The 21,557-nt window shown below is 37.1% G+C and overlaps 1 protein-coding gene across 7 annotated transcripts in view; it reads left to right on the forward strand.

Moving 5' to 3' along the window:
• Window positions 1–21,557, forward strand: part of FAM126A (family with sequence similarity 126 member A) — a 70,732-nt gene that overhangs the window by 19,800 nt on the left and 29,375 nt on the right. For 2 of the 7 annotated variants that reach the window (XM_036246447.1, XM_036246454.1), the window contains exons 2-3: window positions 5,272–5,350; window positions 13,112–13,213. In XM_036246447.1, the coding sequence (XP_036102340.1) occupies window positions 5,300–5,350; window positions 13,112–13,213 (153 nt within the window). In that variant the 5' untranslated portion in view covers window positions 5,272–5,299. Of the gene's footprint in view, window positions 1–1,692; window positions 1,696–5,265; window positions 5,351–6,904; window positions 7,054–10,761; window positions 10,864–13,111; window positions 13,214–18,970; window positions 19,024–21,557 lie in introns of those variants that run through there. The other 5 variants (XM_036246449.1, XM_036246451.1, XM_036246450.1 and 2 more) reach the window with 5 other exon arrangements.

Below are 21,557 nucleotides of genomic sequence, written 5' to 3' on the forward strand. Positions count from 1 at the left end.
ACACATGAAAAAGAAAAGTTCCAGACCAAATTGGGTAGAGAAAGATCAAGTCTCAGTAGAGAATGCGTTCTTTTTGGTAAAAAATCAAAACATGCAGACACATAGATAGCCAATAGACATGAAAAGATGCTCAACATCACTAATCAGAGAAATGCAAATTAAAACCACAATGAGATATCACCTCACACTTGTGAGAATGGCTATCATCAATAAATCAATAAACAAATGTTGGTGAGGATGTGGAGAAAGGGACCCTCATGCACTGTTGGTGGGAATGCAGATTGGTGCAGCCATTAAGGAAAACAGTATGGAGGTTCCTCAAAAATTTAAAAATGGTACTACCTTATGATCCAATGATTCCATTTCTGGGTATGTATTAGAAGAAACCCAAAACACTAATTCAAAAGAATATATGCACCTCTGTGTTTATTGTAGAGTTATTTACAATAGCCAAGATATGAAAGCAACCCACATGCCCATTAGTAAACCAGTAGATAAAGTGGTGATATATATATGGAATATTACTTGCGCATAAGAAGAATGAAATCTTTCCATCTGCAACAACATGGATGGACCTAGAGGGTATTATGCTAAGTGAAATAAGTCAGAGAAAGACAAATACCATATGATTTCACTTATATGTGAAATCTAAAGAACAAAACAATTGAACAAACAAAACAGAAACGGACTCATAGATACAGAGAGCAGACATATGGTTGCCCAGAGGGGAGAGGTGTTGGAGGGCTGGGTGAAAAAGGTGAAGAGATGAAGAAGTATAAATTGGTAGTTACAAAATATTCATGGTGCCCTGGGTGGTTTGTTTCAGTGGTTAGAGCGTTGGCCCGTGGACCAGAGAGTCCTGTCTTTGGTTCCTGCTAAGGGCACGTACCTCGGTTGCAGTTTGTCCCTTGCCCTGGTTGGGGTCGTGTGGGTGGCATCCAGTCGATGTGTCTCTCTCAGATTGATGTCTCTCTCTCTCTCTTTCTCCCTCTCTCCCTCCTGCTCTATCTGAAGATAAATGCAAAAATGTTCTCCGGTGAGGATAAAACAAAAACAAAAACAAAATAATCATGGGCATGTAAAGTTACAGCATAGGGAATATAGTCAATAATATTGTAATAACTACGTATGGTTCCAGGTGGGTACTTAAAATACTGAGGGGATCACTTGTAAAGTATATGATTGTCTAAACGCTATGCTGTTCACCTGAAACTAATACAAAATAATATTGACTGTAAAACAAATCAAACACATATAGACTATCATATCAGTTTGAATGTAGAAGCAGTTATAAGGATCCAACTGTGTTCTATTAAGCTAAGACAGTAAAGAAATCTGTTAAGTAAAAAACAAAGCCACTCTTCTGAATAATTTTTTTGTTTTGGAAAATTTAATATAAAGACTATCTTTTTCCTACTGAATTGTGGTATCACCTTTGTCATAAATCAGGTAACCATGTATGTGTGGGTCTGTTTCATTGCGGCCCCCCCCCAACTCTTATAATTATACTACACTGGCTTAATTACTATGGTTTTTTGTAAGCTTTATAATAAGCTTTGCTATTTAGAAGTCTAAGTCCTCCAGCTCTAGTGTTCTTAAAGATTGCTTTGTCTATTCTAGATCCTTTGTATATATTTCTTGATTCCTTTTAACCTTTTAAAAATTAGTCTTAGTCTGGCCAGAGTAGCTCAGTTGGTTGAGCATTGTCTTGTGCATGGAAAGGTTGCTGGATTGATTCCCAGTCAGGGTACATACCTGTGTTGTGGGTTCTATTCCTTGTTGGGGCACATGCAGAAGGCAACTGACTGATGTTTCTGTCTCATATCTCTCTCCCTCCATCTGTTACTCTCTCTCCCCCTCTCTTCCTCCCTTTCTCTAAGCATGCCCTCAGGTGAGGAGTAAAAAACAAACTAAAAATAAAATAAAATTAGTCTTAATTTTAAGTAGAACATTATTTTGAATATTTGTAAAAATTTTACCCCTTCAATTCTCTGTAACTTGATGTAGCCTAGTTCTGTTTATGATAACTTTCTTTTCTAATTTACTAGATAAACAATGGATAAATATAAAAGAAAAGTCCTGTGCATTTATATTTACTGTGCTTCATTTTGCTTAAAAAATATATATAACAAGATACAAGTAAACAAATTCAGGCAAAAAGAAAATAAGGGTTAAGAGTATAATATAGAACAATAGATAAGATTAATTCAGGCCTGCTTTTTTTTTTTTGGACAGAGCTAGGACTGGAACTTTGACTCTCATTTTATTAGAATCAAAGCAAATAGAATCAGTTATGAGATTCATGGAATCCATAATGTGAAAGTAAAGTAGTTACTCTAAAGGATAGTTTTTCCTGGTACTGAAAATTGAAGATGTGAATTTTTTCCTCTGTTGGATTTAAAAGGGGATAACATGGTCTAGCAGCATTTTCAGTAACATTTTGGACTTAATTCCAAAGTGCAGTGCAGTTTATCTGAATGTACAGTTCTATGAAATCAATACTATGGTGGAAATATGTGGTTTTCTGATTGTCTGATTTGATCCAAAGATAAAATTTAGAATAAAAAAATAAATGGGCTACTGTTTTTTCTAAAAGATAAAATGTGTATCTCTCAAGTAATTCTTTTTTTCTTTTTTTTTAATCCTCACCCGAGGATATTTTCCCTTTTTTTTTTTTTTTTTTTTATCCTCACCCAAGGATATTTTTCCATTTTTTGTACAGATAGAGTGGGAGGGAGAGAGAGGAAGGGAGAGAGAGAGAGAGAAACATCGACATGAAGGGACACATCGAGTGGCTGCCACCTGCACGACCAACCAGGGCCGGGGACAAACTGCAACCGAAGTACGTGCCCTTAGCGGGAACCGAACCCGGGTCTCTCTGGACCGCAGGCCGACGCTCTAACCGCTGAGCCAAACTGGCCAGGGCTATTTTCCCATTTTTTGTACAGCTAGAGTGGGAGGGAGAGAGAGGAAGGGAGAGAGAGAGAGAAACATCGACGTGAAGGGACACATCGAGTGGCTGCCACCCGCACGACCAACCAGGGCTGGGGACAAACTGCAACCGAAGTACGTGCCCTTAGCGGGAACCGAACCCGGGTCTCTCCGGACCGCAGGCCGACGCTTTAACCGCTGAGCCAAACTGGCCAGGGCTCAAGTAATTCTCCATGAATAAATAACTATACATATATACACACACAATGTTTTTAAACAACAGAAACTTTAGAATTTATTCTTTTGCAAGAACTTTGTGTTGTTCACTAAGGCATATTCTGTATACTTTGATAGCTGAGTGGAGACTACGAATTTATATTCTTCAATAATAATATTGCATAACAATAATACTTTATTGCCAGGTACTGTAATAAATTTTTTGTTGAATTCTCACAACAGCTCCTTGAAAGTAGGTACTCTGATTATGCCCATTTCACAAAAAGGCAAATAACTTGCTCAAGGTTATACTCCAAGGAAGTAATAGAATCAGGATTCAGTTTCTGGCAGTTCTGCCTCAGTTTCTACTATTTGATAATGCTGATGAAAATTAAGAAGCCTAATACAGGATTTGTACCTGAATTAGGAGGTTAGGAAATTTAGAGCTAAGATTTTTTTCTCAAGAAACAGTTTCATATATATGGATAAGTGAAGAAAACTACATTGTACTTTGACAAGTTTTGCTTGAGGTAAATTTGTTTTGCATTTCCTTAGCTTCCTTTTTTTCTCATGTATACATAATTCCATTCTTCTGAATAACTATTTTTGAATATAGTCATTATCTTGGATATTATCATTTTTGTTTTATGAATATTAAGCTTTCAGGGAACCAAGTGGCTTGCCTGGATAGATTATTCTTCATTTTTTTTTAATCCTTACCTGAGGATATTTTTCCATCTATTTTCAGACACAGTGGGAGGGAGGGAGGGGAAGGGAGAGAGAGTGAGAGAAACATCGATGTGAGAGAGACACATTGATTGGTTGCCTCCCAGACGACCCTGACCAAGGCTGGGACTGAACCACAACTGAGGTACATACCCTTGACTGATATCAAACCTGAGACTCTTTGGTCCAAGGGCCGACTCTAATCCCTGAGCCAAACTGGCCAGGGCTAGATTGTTATTCTTGTAAATAACTGAAATACAGTAAAATCCTGATATAATGGACTAATTTGGGCAAGGGGTGTCCATTAAAGCAGAAAGTCCATTATATTATAAAGTAGGTTTTCCAAATATGTATGTTAAAAAATTGACAAATTAGTTTACCTGTTTTTACTTATGTAGACACATTTGTGTAATTAAAATTAAGTATGTATGGAAAGTTTTCTATATGTATTACTGTAATTTAAAATTTGTACTGAATAGGTCTAGTAAATGTGTGCATTCACCAGTCACTACCAGTAATCAAATGCACATGGCTGGGACATGGCTAAGCACACATCGAACATCAGCCAGCTCGCGTTAAAACTCCTGCAGAAAGTCACGCCACTTGACAACAGAAGCAATTACCATATGCGATGTGTGGTGTGATCATGTACTAATCATTCTCCAAAATTGTTTACGAGTGGTGACTCTTGAATTTCAATATGTAGGTTGTAGTTGTAGATATGTAATGTTTATTTATGTTGGCAAAATTACTATAGTGTTTTCTCAAATTATATGGCCTATTTTTGTTAAAAATAACAGTGAATTAATAATAAAAAATAACTTGTTAATTTAATTATAAGCAAATCTTGGTTGAAAGCTTTTTAAAAATGGGTGTTAATTTTCACATATGACATACGGACCAGAAATTTTGTCTGTTAAATCCGAAGCCTGTTAAATCTGAGGTTCATTAAACCGAGGTCTACAAAATCAAGGGTTCACCGTATAAGCACATTAAATTGCTTTAATTTCTTCTGTAAAGTAAATTTTGGATGCATGTGTTTTTGAAAATACACAGTTTTAAAGTATTTTCTGCAGTTTTCTTAAGATGCATGGTCTGTTTGAAATTATTTAATTGAAACTAGGAAGAAATGTCCGGTATATTTTGCAGCTGGCAGTCCTGAAAGCTGAATAAAAATTGCAGAGCCAATTTCATCATATCGTGATACTTTTGTCAAAATTCTTTCATTTCAACACTTGTTTGTTCACATTGCTTTTTGAATCCAGTAATTTATGTTTGAAATTGCTTTAATTTTACAAATAGGAAGTAACTAAATTTTATAGGTTTACTTCTATCTATAGCAATCTGACTGTAAAGAAAATGTACTTAAAATTTAAAATTTTCTATGTTAATTTTCAGGTTGAAGGTTTAGAACAGATGTGGAAAGATGTTCACTTCAGAGAAAGGGCTTGTGGAGGAATGGTTGTCAGAGTTTAAGGTAATGTTTGTTTTAATATAATAATTATATTCCAAAGAAGTTTTGTCTGGGGTTTAAATTCTAGTGGCTTTAAAAAAAATATTTGACTGAAAAGCTAAATATTTGTTGAAGCAGAAGTATCTTCCAACAAATCTTAATAGGGAATTATTTACACATGCTAATCTCTTCTTGGAGATCAATTACTTTTTTTCTCCCAAGTGGTCCAAACAGTTTGTTTGTTTTCTCCTTTTCATGGCAACACTACAAAGAATGGTTAAAGTGTCTAAATGTTGATGTCACTCTCTTCAACCACCGTTGAAATCCCAACTTGTGTAATGGAAGTGGGCATGATTAACAATGAGGAAAAAATGGGAAGATATTTACCCAACTTTCTACCAGTGGATCTTTCTCTAATTGGCTAACCCAGTGACTATATAAGGGGTGTATAACTTTTGGTTAGTTGATGAAAATATAAAATCTGTTTTCTTGTTTCATGAACTTGTCTATGATAGCTAAAATTGTATTGTGTTAACCAGTCCATTACTTTCTCTTTGTCTTCTGGGTTTCATTGTTACACATAATTATGTGAATGAACTTCATGTTCATGAACCATAGGAATGAAGGGTTTGGGTGGCAACCATCACTTTTTCCCCCCAGCCCAATCAGCCCAAGATCTTCAGGGATAAACATAGTCTTTCAAAGTCAAACTTTTTGGCTTGTTTTAGTGAGGGAGACTACATAACTGGTACCATACAGGCATCTCACCAAACAAAGGAAAAGATACAATTGTTACAGGAGTTAGAGGAAGGGTGGAGTTCAGATGAAATTTAATTGAAGCCGGATTTTGATGGACTTAAAACAAAGCATTTCTATGTATAAATGAGGTTAATATCTGGTCTCAACTTTGAAGTAGACCCAGGATCCTGTTGTCTTGGAAACTACAAAGTTAACATTTATGTGGAATGTTGTGTTCAGAAACCCCTCCTCTGAACCTCTGTACCTAGGTTGGAAATTGAGCCTGCTTCTCTGTGTTAAGGTGACTTAGATCCTCCAGACAAGAGTGGGATGTTTCATTCTTACTGATATATGTTTAAACAGCAAAGTTTTTGATATCTTGATTTTAGATAATAAGGCTTCTCAGTGAGTAACAACATAGTAGTCACTCAAAAAGGGAGGTTGTTATGATACTTTTTGGCTACAGTGTGTCCTTGAGACAAACAATGTTTCCTATTAAATTTGCAGCTGGCCTTATCAGTGGTTGTTACCTCATCCTAATGAATGAATGGCTGGGCAGATTTTTACTTTTCAGCTTTTATAGTCATGAATTGAGTGTCCTTCTGTGGAATCCCTAAGTAATTATAAAGTGATGCAGAATATTGTAAAAGTACAATGTATAAAGTACCTTCTACATATTTTAGTAGTTTGATTAAATCTTGCATGTGCTTTTTTTGATGCATGTTATCTTTGTTTTTTTGAATAAGTGTTCAAGGTGTTTTTAAGCTTTTTTTTTTCTTTTCCTGCTTCAAGAGTGTTTAATGTGGTTGATTATATCTTTTTTTTTTGTTTTTTTGGCAGTTTGATGGAAATTTTCAAGTTTAACAATTGAGTACCGCTTCTAGGACATACTTATGTTTAATGGTGAAGTTAAATTTGCAAAAGCAAATATAACCAGTTAGCCATTATTTAATGGGGAGTCATGGAAAGATGGCATGTTAAAAAATGAGGTAAAGGGGAGGGGTCAACTATTAAGGCAAATAATTGAAAATCTTGAATGATTCCCTTCCCTTTCTGTTTGTTTGTTTATTGCCTTGCCCTTCTGGCTTGACTATATAGATACCCTAGTAAGTGTAGCAGTGAGGGATAAGGGACCAATGTAGCAGTAAGGGCAGTAATGTGCCCTAGTGTTTGAGAAAATTTTTTTTTTTGGTGGAAGATTACAGAGATGGCATGTAGAAGAGGCAGCTAGAGTGGTTACATTGGTAGGTTGGTTACTTTGAGCAAATAAGGAATGGTAGTTAGATTTCTCTGTATCTGAGAAAGGAATTAATAACATGAAATGGAGAAAGGCAAGAAGTAACCTTAAGGTATTGTATTGAAATTAGGAGAATCAGTATGAACTCATGGATCTATATATGTATATATTTACATATGTATATCCATGTACACGTGCACATGTATATCCAGGTACACGTGCACATGTATATCCATACACGTGTGCACATGCATATCCACACATATGTGCACATGCATATTGATACATATGCGCCTATGTATACCCATACACACACAACACACACATGTCCATACACAGGCACACATGCATATCCATACACAGTGCACATGCATGTCCACACATATGTGCATGTGTATGTCCATACATGTGTGCATACATATATTTCCTAGCTTCTTTTACTAAAGGGCCAGTAGCAATGAGTATCCCAAACACACCGATATTGTTTTCTAGAAAACAAATTTCTTTTCTTTATTAATTTTAGAGAGAGAGAGAGAGAGAGAAACGTCGGTGTGAGAAAGAAACATCAATGAGAGTGAACATTAATTGGCCGCCTCCTGCATGCCAGCCACTAGGGATTGGGCTCACAACCCAGGCATGTGCCCTGACCAGGAATCAAACCAGTGACCTCTTGGTGCATAGGTTGATGCTCCAGCACTGAGCCACACTGGCCAGGCCAGATCTTGTTTTCTAAATACGATTTTCCATGTAAAGAAACTAGGATATGAATAAACAAAGTATTATCAAAGGAATATTTTCTCAATTTAACATATACAGGGTGGGGCAAAGTAATTTTTACAATTGTTTGTAGGGAAAATAATATAATATTTAATAAATAATAATATAAGAATAAACTCTGTTTCATATACTCACAATTGTATACCTACTTTTGACCCACTTGTATTATGTGAGTAGTGATGTTTTATCAAAAATTTTACAAATTTAGCCCTGGCCGGTTTGGCTCAGCGGTTGGAGTGTCGGCCTGTGGTCCAAAGAGACCTGGGTTCAGTTCCCGCTAAGGGCGCGTACCTCGGTTACAGTTTGTCCCTGGCCCTGGCTGATTGCGCGGGTGGCAGCTACTCGATGTGTCCCTTTCATGTCAATGTTTCTCTCTCTCTCTCTCTCTCTCTCTCTCTCTCTCTCTCTCTCTCTCTCTCTCTCTCTTCCTCTCTCTCCCTCCCACTCTATCTGAACAAAAAATGGAAAAATGCCCTTGGGTGAGGATTAAAAAAAAAAAGAAATTTAATTCAAGGGTAAGGAAACTTTTTCATTGGGAGGAGAGGAATGAAATCCTGGGCCTCACGAAATAAAAAGTAATATAATTTAATTTTTCCCTAATCCTTCAAGATTAAAATTACTCAATTTTCAGCCAGTTTGGTATAACAAATGTTTTAAATTATTGTCTATGTGTAGTCAGTTATAGAGATGTTTCCTGTTTCTTGGTTAATTTGGCAGGCACTCCTGAAAATGATTTTGAGTATCATTTTGAATTGTGTTAATGTGTGTTGAATTCAGCTCTTTTCATGTTGGATAAAGAGATTAAGGTTATCAGACAAAATCAGCAGCATACTAGAGGTAGTAGAATACTAAAATGTGCTTTAGCACAAACTTCTTAAGTACTTTTAAAATAAGAATATCTTGTCTTTTGAAATGATTTGTGATGTTAATTACAATTTTGGTTAAAATTTCATGAAGACAGATGCTGTTTGCCAAAGTATCATTTGGCAGACAGTTTTTTTTAAATGTAAGGATGTGATATGGGTTGAGTGGAAGAGAATTAATGAAGATGGACAGATGGGTGGAGAAACAGTAAACAAAACAACTCTGTTAAAAAATCTTACACATAAGACTGGATTTTGACTCATATATATTTATATAAATGTAAATATATTTAGAAAAAGCCTCTGCTTGGTTGTTTAATAACCATGTGCTTATATGGCCAAGATCATCATGATTGGTAAAGTGGTACAAAGTATATTGGTCTGAGAAGTCAGAAACCCTTTGATCTAATTATAATTCTTCTGCTGGATGGTTTTATGATATTGGATAAATCACATAACTTCTTGGGTTTTCAGTATTCTCATAAGAAAAAATTAATTGTAGATGGTCTGTGAAGATGATTTTAGCTCTTTCTCCACTGTTCCATGGTCACAGTCTTAACTCCCAACTTCATAACCTCACTCAACATTCTCTCAAATGTACAAGGACAAAACATAATAATAATAAATAATAAAACAGAATAATATACACATTCAATGTATATTCTGGCTTTGGGCTCTTGTTTTTATTACTCTTTGTATACCAAAAAAATAATTAAACTGAGATTTCATTATTTTAAGATTTCATGAATAGTTCAAATTCTAGCTTTTCAAAGATTTATTTGTAAAATATTATCTTTCAGATTGTATTGTTTTCCTTAATGCTATGTGTAGATTTATCTAGCAGATTTTCAGACTCCTAATTTTTTCAGTTTTGTGGTGGTCATTGAATCTCAGTATGTGACTCAAAATTCAGTCTTAATGAGTGATGTTTTTGAACAGAGTTGTTTTATTTATTGGTTCTCTACCCATCTGTCCATCTTCATTAATTCTCTCCTACCCAACCCATATCACATCCTTACATTTAAAAAAAAAACCCATCTGCTAAATGATACTTGAGTATGAAGCATCTGTCTTCAAATTTTGCCAAGACTAAAAGACTAATTTTCCAATATAATTTCCCATTATTACTTTTTTGTCTCCAGTTATGCCTTCTGAAAAGTGCAAAAGCTTAGCTGGTATTTGCAAAGGCTAGTACCTTTCAACTGATACTGTGTGGAAAAATTTAAAGTTTTGCTCTAATACTATTTAATTCATTAGGTTCTTTTATATCTTAAATTTTTCAAAGCACTATTCATAAGCACAGCAATTATATTTTCTCCTCTTCTATAAACAAAATTAACTTCTCCTACATTCACAAAATGAAATAATAACAGAATTGTGATAAAATATAATAGTCCATAGCACTAATTCATAGGAGACCTCTCCTGTCATTTAGCTGTAGTAGCCTAGGTCCAGGGTATTTTCTAGAGCTTGTCTTTTCTGAAAAGAGTTGTTTTTGTTTTTCTTTGGCTGTTTCACAGAAAATATTTACCTCATGAGGGTTAATTGGTACCTAAACTAAAAACTGTTGTTCACATTTTTAATGAATGTTTCATTTTTAGCCTAAATAGTATATATAGTATTATAATAATCTTTATTTTCACTATTTTTTAAAGATTTATATTTCAATTCACTCAGTTTTAAATTTTATAGTCAGACACATATATGAATACATACATAATAATGTATTTTACATGTATAATTCAGGCTCATTTCCATCCAGGGGATTAGAAATCTTCTGTTTATTTGACTAGTATTCCCTTTTATATAAATTCCCCCAGTATTAGGTTACTCTTGACCAAATAATGGAAATGAAATGTTGCCTGGAGATCTTTTGTTACATGCTTTTGAAATATTGAAGAATGCCCCAATCTCCTTTTTATGTAAGTAGTTGCGGTAAAATGCCCCAGAATGATGAAATGTTCCCAGATAGTTCACATTTACTTATGACTCTAAAAGAATCTATTCACTTATATATCCTAAGGTGAGATGTGACCTGTTTTTAAAGAATCTACTGAAGTGTAAACCGTGACAGTATTCATCTTATTCTGTTAATTTATAATAAATTCCTTTAGCTAAAGTTTGAGTGTGAGGCTTTGTGCTGAGTGCTATTGATGGAGAGATATTAAGATAGCTCTTGTTCTCAAGGAGCTCACAGTAAAGTAAAAATGAATCAGATATCCTTACTAAAATTTTTATGCTGTTTAATTTTCTATGTATTTTTATGCACACATACACCTGTGTACACTAACCATAATCCATTTTAAATCATGAAATGCTAGGATAGGGGACATGTAAAAAATAGTATATCTTGGAATGACTGTTAGCAATATCTTGAGACATATCTACTGCTGGATTAACATTTGTTGATTGATTGATTGAAGGAAATAATGTGCATGAGAAAGAATAATTTAAAGGAAGGGACATATTCTAGGAGGATAGTTGTTGTTGTTGTTTTTTTTAATCATTTGTTATGAAGTGTTTTGTTTTTGTTTTTCAGATTTTCCTACTACTTTTACCCCAAAGCATCTGACTTACTCCTGGAGTTTTATTTCTTCTCATTACTCTGTGGTCATTGTGTCTTTTCTAAATGGGTGATGCTGGCAAGCAGTGATTAGTTGTCTATATTTTAAATGACATTAGGAAAACTACTTTGTTGGCCGTGTGGCTACCTTGTTCTGCAGTTCTGAGAAGTCTAAAATTTCCTCGTAATTCTATAAAGGAGGGAACAGCCTTACCTAACTTAACAGTCACAATAGATAACTCAGGAGAGTTCCTTTGATAATGATCTGTAGCTTTCAGGTTTGCAACATTATTCGATCCTTATACAACAGTGGTCATTAATATAATGTTTATTTAAAAGCAGGATTTTTTTTTTTTTAATCCTCACCCAACACTATTTTTCCATTTATCTTCAGATAGAGTGGGAGGAAGGAGGAGAGAGAGTGGGAGGTAGAGAGGGAGAGAAAGTGAGAAAGAAACATTGATATGAGAGAGACACATCGATTGGTTGCCTCCTGCACGACCCCAACCAGGCCCGGGGACTGAACTTCAATTGAGGTATGTGCCCTTGACTGGAATCAAAGCCCAGACTCTGTGGTCTGCTGGCCGACACTCTAACTGCTGAGCCAAACTGGCCAGGGCAAAAAAGCAGGATTTTAATTTTATTTTATTTTATTTATTTTTTCAAAAAAAATTTTTATTGATTTTTCAGAGAGAGGAAGGGAGAGAGAGATAGAAACATCGATGTGAGAGAGAAACATGGATTGGCTGCCTCTTGCACAGCCCCCAATGGGGATCAAGCCCGCAACCCTGGCATATGCCTTGACCAGGAATCGAACTGGGACCTCTCAGTCCATGGGAGGATGCTCAATCCACTGAGCCACACCGGTCGGGCTAAAAAAGCAGGATCAATATGGCTAATGAGATTTGTAACATAATGCTACAGAAAATATATCTCTGGCTTTATACAAGTTTTGTATTCTCATTTCTAACCCTACACTGTGATCACAGATGAAGTGTTGCCCTGGCCACACTTTGGCTCAGCAGTTAGAGCGTCGGCCTGCGGTCCAGAGAGACCCGGGTTTGGATCCTGCTAAGGGCGCGTTCCTCGGTTGCAGTTTGTCCCTGGCCCTGGTTGGGCCGTGTGGGTGGCAGCCACTTGATGTGTACCGTTCACGTCGATGTTTCTCTCTCTCTCTCCCTCCCTCCCCTCCTCCCACTCTATCAGAACAAAAAATGGAAAAATGTCCTTGGGTGAGGATTAAAAAAAAAAAAAAGATGAAGTGTTGATGTTAATTTATGTCTCTGTTGATGATAAGAGGATTAAATATAATTTTTATTTTACTTTTGCAATTATTTTGTTGAGATATAATTAACAGAATATGAAATTTACTGTCTTAACCTGAAAATACAATGGTTTTTAGTATATTCATAATGTTGTGCAACCAATACCAGCATCTAATTCTAGGATATATCAATCAATCTTAAAAGAAACTTTATGCCTGTTACATACTTCCAACTCTCCCATCCCCAAATTACTTGCAATAGCTAGTCTACTTTTCTGTTTATAGATTTGTCTATTCTGGACACTTCATAAAAATAAAATGTATTTTCTTTTAATTTGTTTAGACACTACCAGAAACATCTTTACCAAATTATGCCACAAATTTGAAAGATAAGAGTTCTTTAGTTTCATCTCTTTATAAAGTTATCCAGGAGCCACAAAGTGAGGTAAGTACTCTTATAGTTTATTGTATTAATACTATTGATTATACTAGTACAGTTGATTGATGTAAAAAAATTTTTTAGTCCTGGCCAGTTTGGCTCAGCGGTTGGAGCATCGGCCTGCGGACCAGAGAGGTCCCGGGTTCAGTTTCCGCTAGGGGCATGTACCAAAAAATAAAATAAAGTTAACAATATTTAAAAATAAATAAATAAATAAATAAATTTTTTATTATGAAATATAACATGTATAAAAGAGTAAGAAAAAGTGTGTGTTTAAACAACTATAGTATATATTATGGAGTGTTTTAGCTGATTACCTTTGAAAAATGGGGTGCAGGGGATAAAAGAAGAATACTTTATGTTGACAAATGGTGGAGTAAAAAGAAAACCAAAAAACTAATAAAATGAACTTCGGTGTACCCTCCCCCAGGCCAAGAAATAGATCTGTTGCCATATTCGAAAAGCCATCTCTGAACTGTTCCTCCTTCTCTCTCTCTCTCTCTCTCTCTCTCTCTCTCTCTCTCTCTCTCTCTCTGTCTCGTTGGAAGTAGCCTAGAAAAGTCTGGGTCACTACATTCATTTACTCCTTCAGCAAATATTTGTGTGTCTACTATGAGCCAGCTGCAATGCTAGGCAATAGAAAATCAAAGATGGTCTTTATCTCAAAAGAGGAAAGGAGTATAAAATACGTAAACACACTTTCAAGCCAATTCTTAACTGAATCTAGATAGATATGCTTGAATTTACCAGGTGTGCAAGATAAAGGAACATTCCAAGCCGTAGGGGTAGTATACGAAGGTCTGAAAAAATGTAAGGCATTTAAGGAAAGGCAGGCACTGGCTGATGCTTTGCCCAGTCCTTCCTTCTTTTCTCTTGCCTCATCTCCTTTTCTTTTTTTAAATAGCAAATTTAGATTGAAGGTGATAAAATCAATACTCTGGATTCTGGTGCCTATAAATCCCACCATTCATAGTAGAAATAGAAAAGGGTGACTTCTGGTCAAGACGGTGGTGCAGGTAAACGCGGTATTGCATCCTCTCACAACCACATCAGAATTACAACTGAACTATAGAACATCTATCATTCAAAACCACCTAAAATCAAGCTGAATGGAAGTCCTACAACGACAAAATTAAAGAAGCCATATCAAGACTGGTAGGAGAGGCGGAGGCACGGATGGGCTGGTCCCATACCCACGTGTGGCGGATAAAAATCAGCAGATACCTCAGCTGGGAAGGTCCCCCTGAGGAGTGAGGGGTCCCATCCCACACCAGGCACTCAGCTCAGGGTTCCAGTGCCAGGAAGGGAAGTTCCCATGACTTCTGGCTGTAAAAAACAGCAGGAACTGAGGCTGAGGGAGGCTGAGGCTGCTGGAGCCCCAGGCAGTTCCTTTTAAAGGACCTGCTCACAAACTTACTCAGACTTGCTCCCTCGAAGTTCCAGCGTGAGGGAAGCAGCTCGAAAAGCACCAGAGACATAAGGGGAAGAACTGAGCTGTTTGGCATTGGGTCAAGGGCTGGAGAGGCGGCTTTCTCCTGGACAGACGTGCTGTCAGAGGCCTTTGTTCCTTTGGTGAGCCCTTCCCCCACAGGACAGGCAGATGGCCACCATATCTGAGACCCCAGCAACCTGGCTCACACTATTTGTCCCACCCTAGTGATTCCCTGAGGCCCTGCCCCACCCAGCTTTCAGGCCCACCCAAGCTGTTGCCAGTTGCTTTACCATAGGATTGGTCTGTCTTGGCTCCTGCTTCCGATTTTCCTAAATGCTCTCAAACAAGCAGCATCTGGTCTCAGCGAGCCTCGTACATCGTGTTAAGTGGCCCCAGGCCTGGCAGTAGAAGCAGCCAGCCTTGGTTCACAACTTGGCTTTGCCTGGGCACCTCCAAGCCCAGCACAAGAAGCAGCCATCTGCAGACTGCTTTGTAGCTTATGCCTGGTGGCCCCAGGTAGAACACAGGCAGTGGCTGACCAGGCCCCAGAGCCAGCACCCCCAGTGGACAGCTTCAGAACACTGCAAAGCACCACCACCCATCCACCTCCACAAGTGACACACTCAAGGAATGGATTCAGTGGGTACCAGAGCCCTGCTGAAATAAGTCTTGCTCTGTGTAGTGGGCCCTTGCACAGCAGATCATCCAAGATAATCAGAGGTCAGTGGATAGTGGGCACAGCCAGTCCTTGCAGCTGATCAGCCTGAGTAAAGCCCTCTCATTGATGTGCCAACATCAATCAAGACTCAGTTACAACAGAAGGTTGTAAAGTCCACATGAGGGGTACACCTCGAGGGCCCAGCTGGGAGACCAGGGAGGCTGTGTCACTGGACCTGACAGGACACCTACTACAATAGGCCACCCTAGGAAGTCCAGTAGACATAGCAACCCTACCTAATGCATAGAAACAAACACAGGGAGGCAGCCAAAATGAGGAGACAAAGAAACATGTTCCAAATGAAAGAACAGAACAAAAATCCAGGAAAAGAACTAAACAAAATGAAGATAAGCAATCTTACAGATGCAGAGCTCAAAACACTGCTCATAAGGATGCTCAATGAACTTGGTGAGAACTTAAAGGATCTTAGTGAGAGCCTCAAGAGTGTAAAAAAGGACCAGTCAGAAATGAAGGAGGCATTAACTGAAATAAAGAATAATTTACACAGATTCAATAGTAGAGTAGGTACACCAAGAAGCAAACCATCGATTTGGAATAGAAGGAAGCAAAAAACACCCAACTGAAACAACAAAAAAAAAGAATCCAAAAAAATGATAATGTAAGGAGCCTCTGGGACAACTTCAAGCATACCAACATTCGTATCATGGGGGTGCCAGAAGGAGAAGAGAGAGAACAAGAAATTGAACACCTATTTGAAACAATAATGACAGAAAACTTCCCTAATTTGGTGAAGAAAACAGAAATACGTGTCCAGGAAGCACAGAGAGTCCCAAACAAGATGACCCCAAGAGGCTCACACCAAGACACATTATCATCAAAATGCAAAAGGTTCAAGACAAAGAGAGAATCTTAAAAGTAGCAAGAGAAGAGAAAAGCAATTAGTTACCTACAAGAGAACTCCCATAAGGCTGTCAGCTGATTTCTCAGAAGAAACTTTACAGGCCAGGAGGGAGTGGCAAGAAATATTCAGCATGATGAAAAGCAAGAACCCACAACCAAGATTGCTCTGTGCTGCAAAGTTCATTTAGAATTGATGGACATATAAAAAGTTTCCCAGACAAGAAAAAGCTAAAAGATTTCATCACCACCAAACCATTATTATATAAAATGTTGAAGGGTCTTCTTGAAGAAAAAGAAGATCAAAAATATGAACAAACAAAATGGCAATAAATACATATCTATTGACAATTGAATCTACAAACAAAATGAACAAAGAGAACTCAGATATAGAGAACATTTTGTTGGTTGCCAAATGGGATGGGAGTTGGGGGAATGGGTGAAAAGGTGGAGGGATTAAGAAGTACAAATTGCTTGTTAGACTAACAAACCTCAAAAGGAAGGGGGGTGGGAAGAAATGAACCAAAGAACTTATATGCATATATGCACAACCAATGGACACAGACAACAGTATGGGGAAAGGCAAGAGGGGGGTGGGAGTGGGAAGTAGGGGATTAATAGGGGGAAAAGGAGGAATACCTGTAATATATTCAACAATAAAGATACTTTTTTAATTTAAGAAAAGAGAAAAGGATTAGAAATAGGATAGAAAATAAAAAGGTAAAGCCTGGCCGGTATGGCTCAATGGCTTGAGTGTCATCCCATGGACTGAGAGGTCCTGGTTCAATTCCTGATCAGGGCACATGCCCAGGTTAGGGTTCTATCCCTAGTAGGGGGTGTGCAGGAGGCAGCCAATTGGTGTTTCTCTCTCATATCAATGTTTCTATCTCTCTCTTACTTTCTCTTTCTCTAAAAAAATCAATAAAATCGCTCTGGCTGATTTGGCTCAGCGGTTAGAGCGTTGGCCTGTGGTCCAGAGAGACCCGGGTTCGGTTCCCGCTAAGGGCGCGTACCTCGGTTGCGGTTAGTCCCCGGCCCTGGTTGGTTGTGCAGGTCGCAGCTACTCAATGTGTCCCTTTCACATCGATGTTTCTCTATCTTCCTCTCTCTCCCTCCCACTCTATCTGAACAAAAAATGGAAAAATGTCCTTGGGTGAGGATAAAAAAAAAAAAAAAAAATCAATAAAATCAAATTTTTTAGAAGAAGAAAGAAAATAATAAAAATGGCATTTGTGTGGGGGGGTGGAATGCAGATAGGCTAATGCAATAGTTAACAAGAGAGGATAAGACAGGTAGGAACTGAAGCTGGAAAGATAGATTTAGGTTGTAACCATGGTGGATCTTAAAATCTGTCATAAGCAGTTTAACCTTTTTTTGCACTGAAGCGATGGCTTGATTAGATTATTCTTTTAGTAAGGTGGCTATATAGAGGATAGATTTGGAGAATGGAAAATTAAAAACAAGAGACTAGGAAGCTATGAAAATAGTTTAGGAGGAAGGTGTTGAGAACCTGAACTGGGGCAGTGTCAGTTGGTATGGAAATAGGTGGAGTAGGGGGAAGGAATATGAGGAATATGATTATTTTGTACTTGATTTTGGCTGTAACACCACTAATTGTATTATTCAGGTAAAGTAACTTATACTCTGGAGTCCAGTCCTATATGGATCTATATGGTTTTGGGATGAAACTGTCAAAATTAGAGTATTTGGTCATTTGAATAGCTCACCTTTTTTGGAGAGGGGTTTGGAATAACCCAGCTTCTGCTGAGTATTCTATAAAGTGCATCATGAATTTTAGGTGCTGAAGTAAAGAGTAGGGAGTATAGTGACAAGCCAAAAACATTAAGTGGAATAACTGAATACAATCATCATATTTTGCTTGTTCCTCTCTCCTCCCCAAAGCTTCTTAATTTGTATAGTATGTGTGAGTTGTTTCCTTGAAGGGTTTTAGTAGAAGCTGTTTTATTTTTTAAAAGATTAAAAATTTTTTTTTCTTTTTATTGATTTCAGAGAGGAAGGGAGAAGGGAGAGAGATAGAAACATCAATGAGAGAGAACATTGATTGGCTGCCTCCTGCATGCTCCCCACTGGGTATTGGGCCCCCAACCTGGGCATGTGCCCTGACCTGGAATGGAACCGGCAACCTCCAGGTGCATGGGTCGATGCTCAACCACTAAGCCACACTGACAGGGCTAGAAGCTGTTTTAAAGTTTTCCATATTTAGTTGAGAATTATTTCACTGAATAGAGTAAGTATAGCTATGTGCTTTATTATTATTTTAAACATGCTTGGCCAGTGTGGCTCAGTGGATTGAGTGTCGTCTCAAGGACTGAGACATCCTGGTTCAATTTCCAGTGGGGGCACCTGCCTAGGTAGCAGGCTTGATCCCCAGTGTGGGGCATGTAGGAGGCAGCTGATCAATGTTTCTCTGTCATTGATGTTTCTCTCTCTCTCCCCTTCTCCCTTCCTCTCTATCTAAAAAATCAATTAAAAAATATTATTATTTTAAACGTTAAATCTTGTTTATCATTTCTTGCTTAATATTTTTAAGAGACTTAAAAATTATTCCTCTGGTTAAGTGTGTTTTAACCAGGCTATTTAGATAGAGTTTGTATGGTAAATTTCTGATAGGCTCGTTTAGTTCATAGCATTTCTTTTATTCAAATTAACAGTGAATACAGCTCTAATGGTTTATAGCACTATTTCTCAAACTGTGGTGAAAGACTGGTTTAAAAAACGTTTCAATCTGTTACAGAATATGTGTACCTAATGTTTCTGATGAATCATGCAACTCACATCACATGCGAGGTACCACACAAATTTGATAACCCCTAACTGATCTATACTCTGTTGAATAAGTCTGCTGATCACCCACTAGTATGTTGTAGCAATATCAAGTTGCTATAAAAATTTCTAAATTTTTCCTCTCAATTTCTGTATTTATATTATTGGGGACTGGTAACAGTTTGTTGATGGTCTTCAGTCCGTGGTCCACACATTCAGAAGCAATGATTTAGGAGATTTTGCATGTAAGTTTGTTTTTATGTTTTATGCCTGATTAATGTGGTGAAGACAGTGTGTATTCTGTATTCTTAAAAGACAACTCAGTCTTAAAAAATACACTTAGAAGTGTTCTTTGAAGTCTGGCAGATTTGGTATTTGGATTCTACTGATAATACATTTTCTTTACTCAGTTTAATTCATTTAATATTTGTTGAACCTACATAATATGCCAGAAATCACTTAGAAATATAGTAGTGAACAAAATAGACTAAATTCTTGATCTTATGGATTAGAATTTATATTCTGGTAGGTGAGATACACCAAATATCTAAATGTATAGAACCATGTCAGTTAGTGGTAATACTATGAAGTTAAATGAAGTGGAGTGGGGACTGAGGACGTGATAGTTAAATCAAGGACTGAATGAATTAGAGGGAGAAAATAAAACAGAGGGCAAGAGCTTTCCAGGAGAAGAAATAGAAAGTGCAAAAGCTCTGAGATAGGTGGTATGTACGGTGTTTTCAAGAAACTATAAAGAGACAGTTTAGCCCTGGCCAGTTTGGCTCAGCGGTTAGAGCGTTGGCCTGCGGTCCGGAGAGACCCAGGTTCGGTTCCCGCTAAGGGCATGTGCCTCGGTTGCAGTTTGTCCCCGGCCCTGGTTGGTCGTGCGGGTGGCGGCCGCTCGATGTGTCCCTTTCACGTCGATGTTTCTCTCTCTCTCTCTCTCTCTCTCTCTTCCTCCCACTCTATCTGTACAAAAAATGGAAAAATGTCCTTGGGTGAGGATAAAAAAAAAAAAAAGAGACAGTTTATAGTACAATAAAATTATCTTGACTGGTGCTTTTAACTGACTATAACTTTAAGATAGGCACATGATTAAAGGCTAACAGTACTCAGGTCTGTTAAGAAACCAGCTGTTTTTTTGAAAGAGCCATATAAAGTCTCTTTGGTGTTCTAGGTGTAGGGAGCCCTGAGTGAAGAGAGGGTCAGTTGAATGGCTACTGGCACCTGAATAATAGTGTCCTTCCTACTTTTCTATATCTTTTTTCCTACTCGTGTTCCTTAGTAGTTGTTCAATGCAAAAACAAAACAAACTAAACATTTGTAAGATTTTCTTGTAAATTTATTCAAACTTAACTCTTTCCCATCTTCTATTCCTGCTTTAGTCCTTTAAAGTCACATTTCTCTTACCATTAGAAATCTTTCTTAGGATACAGACATTATATGTATGGATTGTTGTAAAAGTTTATTTGTAACTCAGTTGTTTTTGAATACAGAATGTATTTTAGAATGGAAAGAAGGTACATGATAATTAGGTTCTCATTAGACCCATAAAAAGCCCATTTAATATATGAAAATACACCTGATGTGCAGTTCTCTCGTAATAGTATTATAAAACGTACCCACTAAGTATAACAATGTTTCTATGAGAAAATACACTAAAAAATTCAAACCAGGCACTAGAAATAAACACAGCATGTTCCAATGCTCCATTGCTTACCTCAAATATATTCAAGTTACACAAGTCAACCACCACCTGTATTTCCCACATTATATGTCATTTTATTCATCTCTGATATTTTTCATGTATGTTTGTAATTGAGTAAAGAAGTCTTGGCTCCAGTTCTGACCTTTGTAAGCTGTGTGATAGTAGATAGTCTCTTTGTCTCAATTTCCTTGTATAGAAAGTATGCATAATGATATTTTTCCCTACAGTATTGTGGGAATTGAATGGGTTCATGTATGTGAAAGCATTTTGCAAGCTGTAAAATAATACACAGATATTGGTTTTTATTTCTATTGGTTTTTGATATGTGTAATTTCGTCTTCTCTCATTGCAACACAATTTCTACATCCCATTTGAATCTGTCTTCATTTGGTTCTACTTTCATAAAGCAAAAACCATTTTAATTTTGTATTTTAAACCAGTTATAAGGCCTTTTAAAGGTGTTTTGATTAAAATTGATTGTGTTCATGTAAACTATTGAATACATTTTCAACATAAAGTTTCATAATTTTGCAAATACTTATTATCAAAGCTTCCCCAGGTATATAGAAATGAGGAAGGTTAGACCACAATGCAAGATCATTCATTGACACTGTTCCATAAAGAAAAATTTAAAACTCCACTTGAAAGCTAAACATTCCCCATCAGTTTTTCTTAGTTCCTACCACCCCCAACCCCATTCTTGCAAATTTGTGTCCTAAAAAGTTTTCTTGCTATCTGTGAATCCCCCCATGCCTTTGGCTCTCTAGATTCTTGTTACCTTTTCCATGCCAAGTGGACACCTGTTGACTTCTAATGACCATTTGAGAATGGAAAAAATATCCTTTAACTG

This window comes from Molossus molossus, unplaced genomic scaffold, assembly GCF_014108415.1.
Source record: "Molossus molossus isolate mMolMol1 unplaced genomic scaffold, mMolMol1.p scaffold_m16_p_7, whole genome shotgun sequence".
In the NCBI taxonomy this organism is placed as follows: domain Eukaryota; kingdom Metazoa; phylum Chordata; class Mammalia; order Chiroptera; family Molossidae; genus Molossus; species Molossus molossus.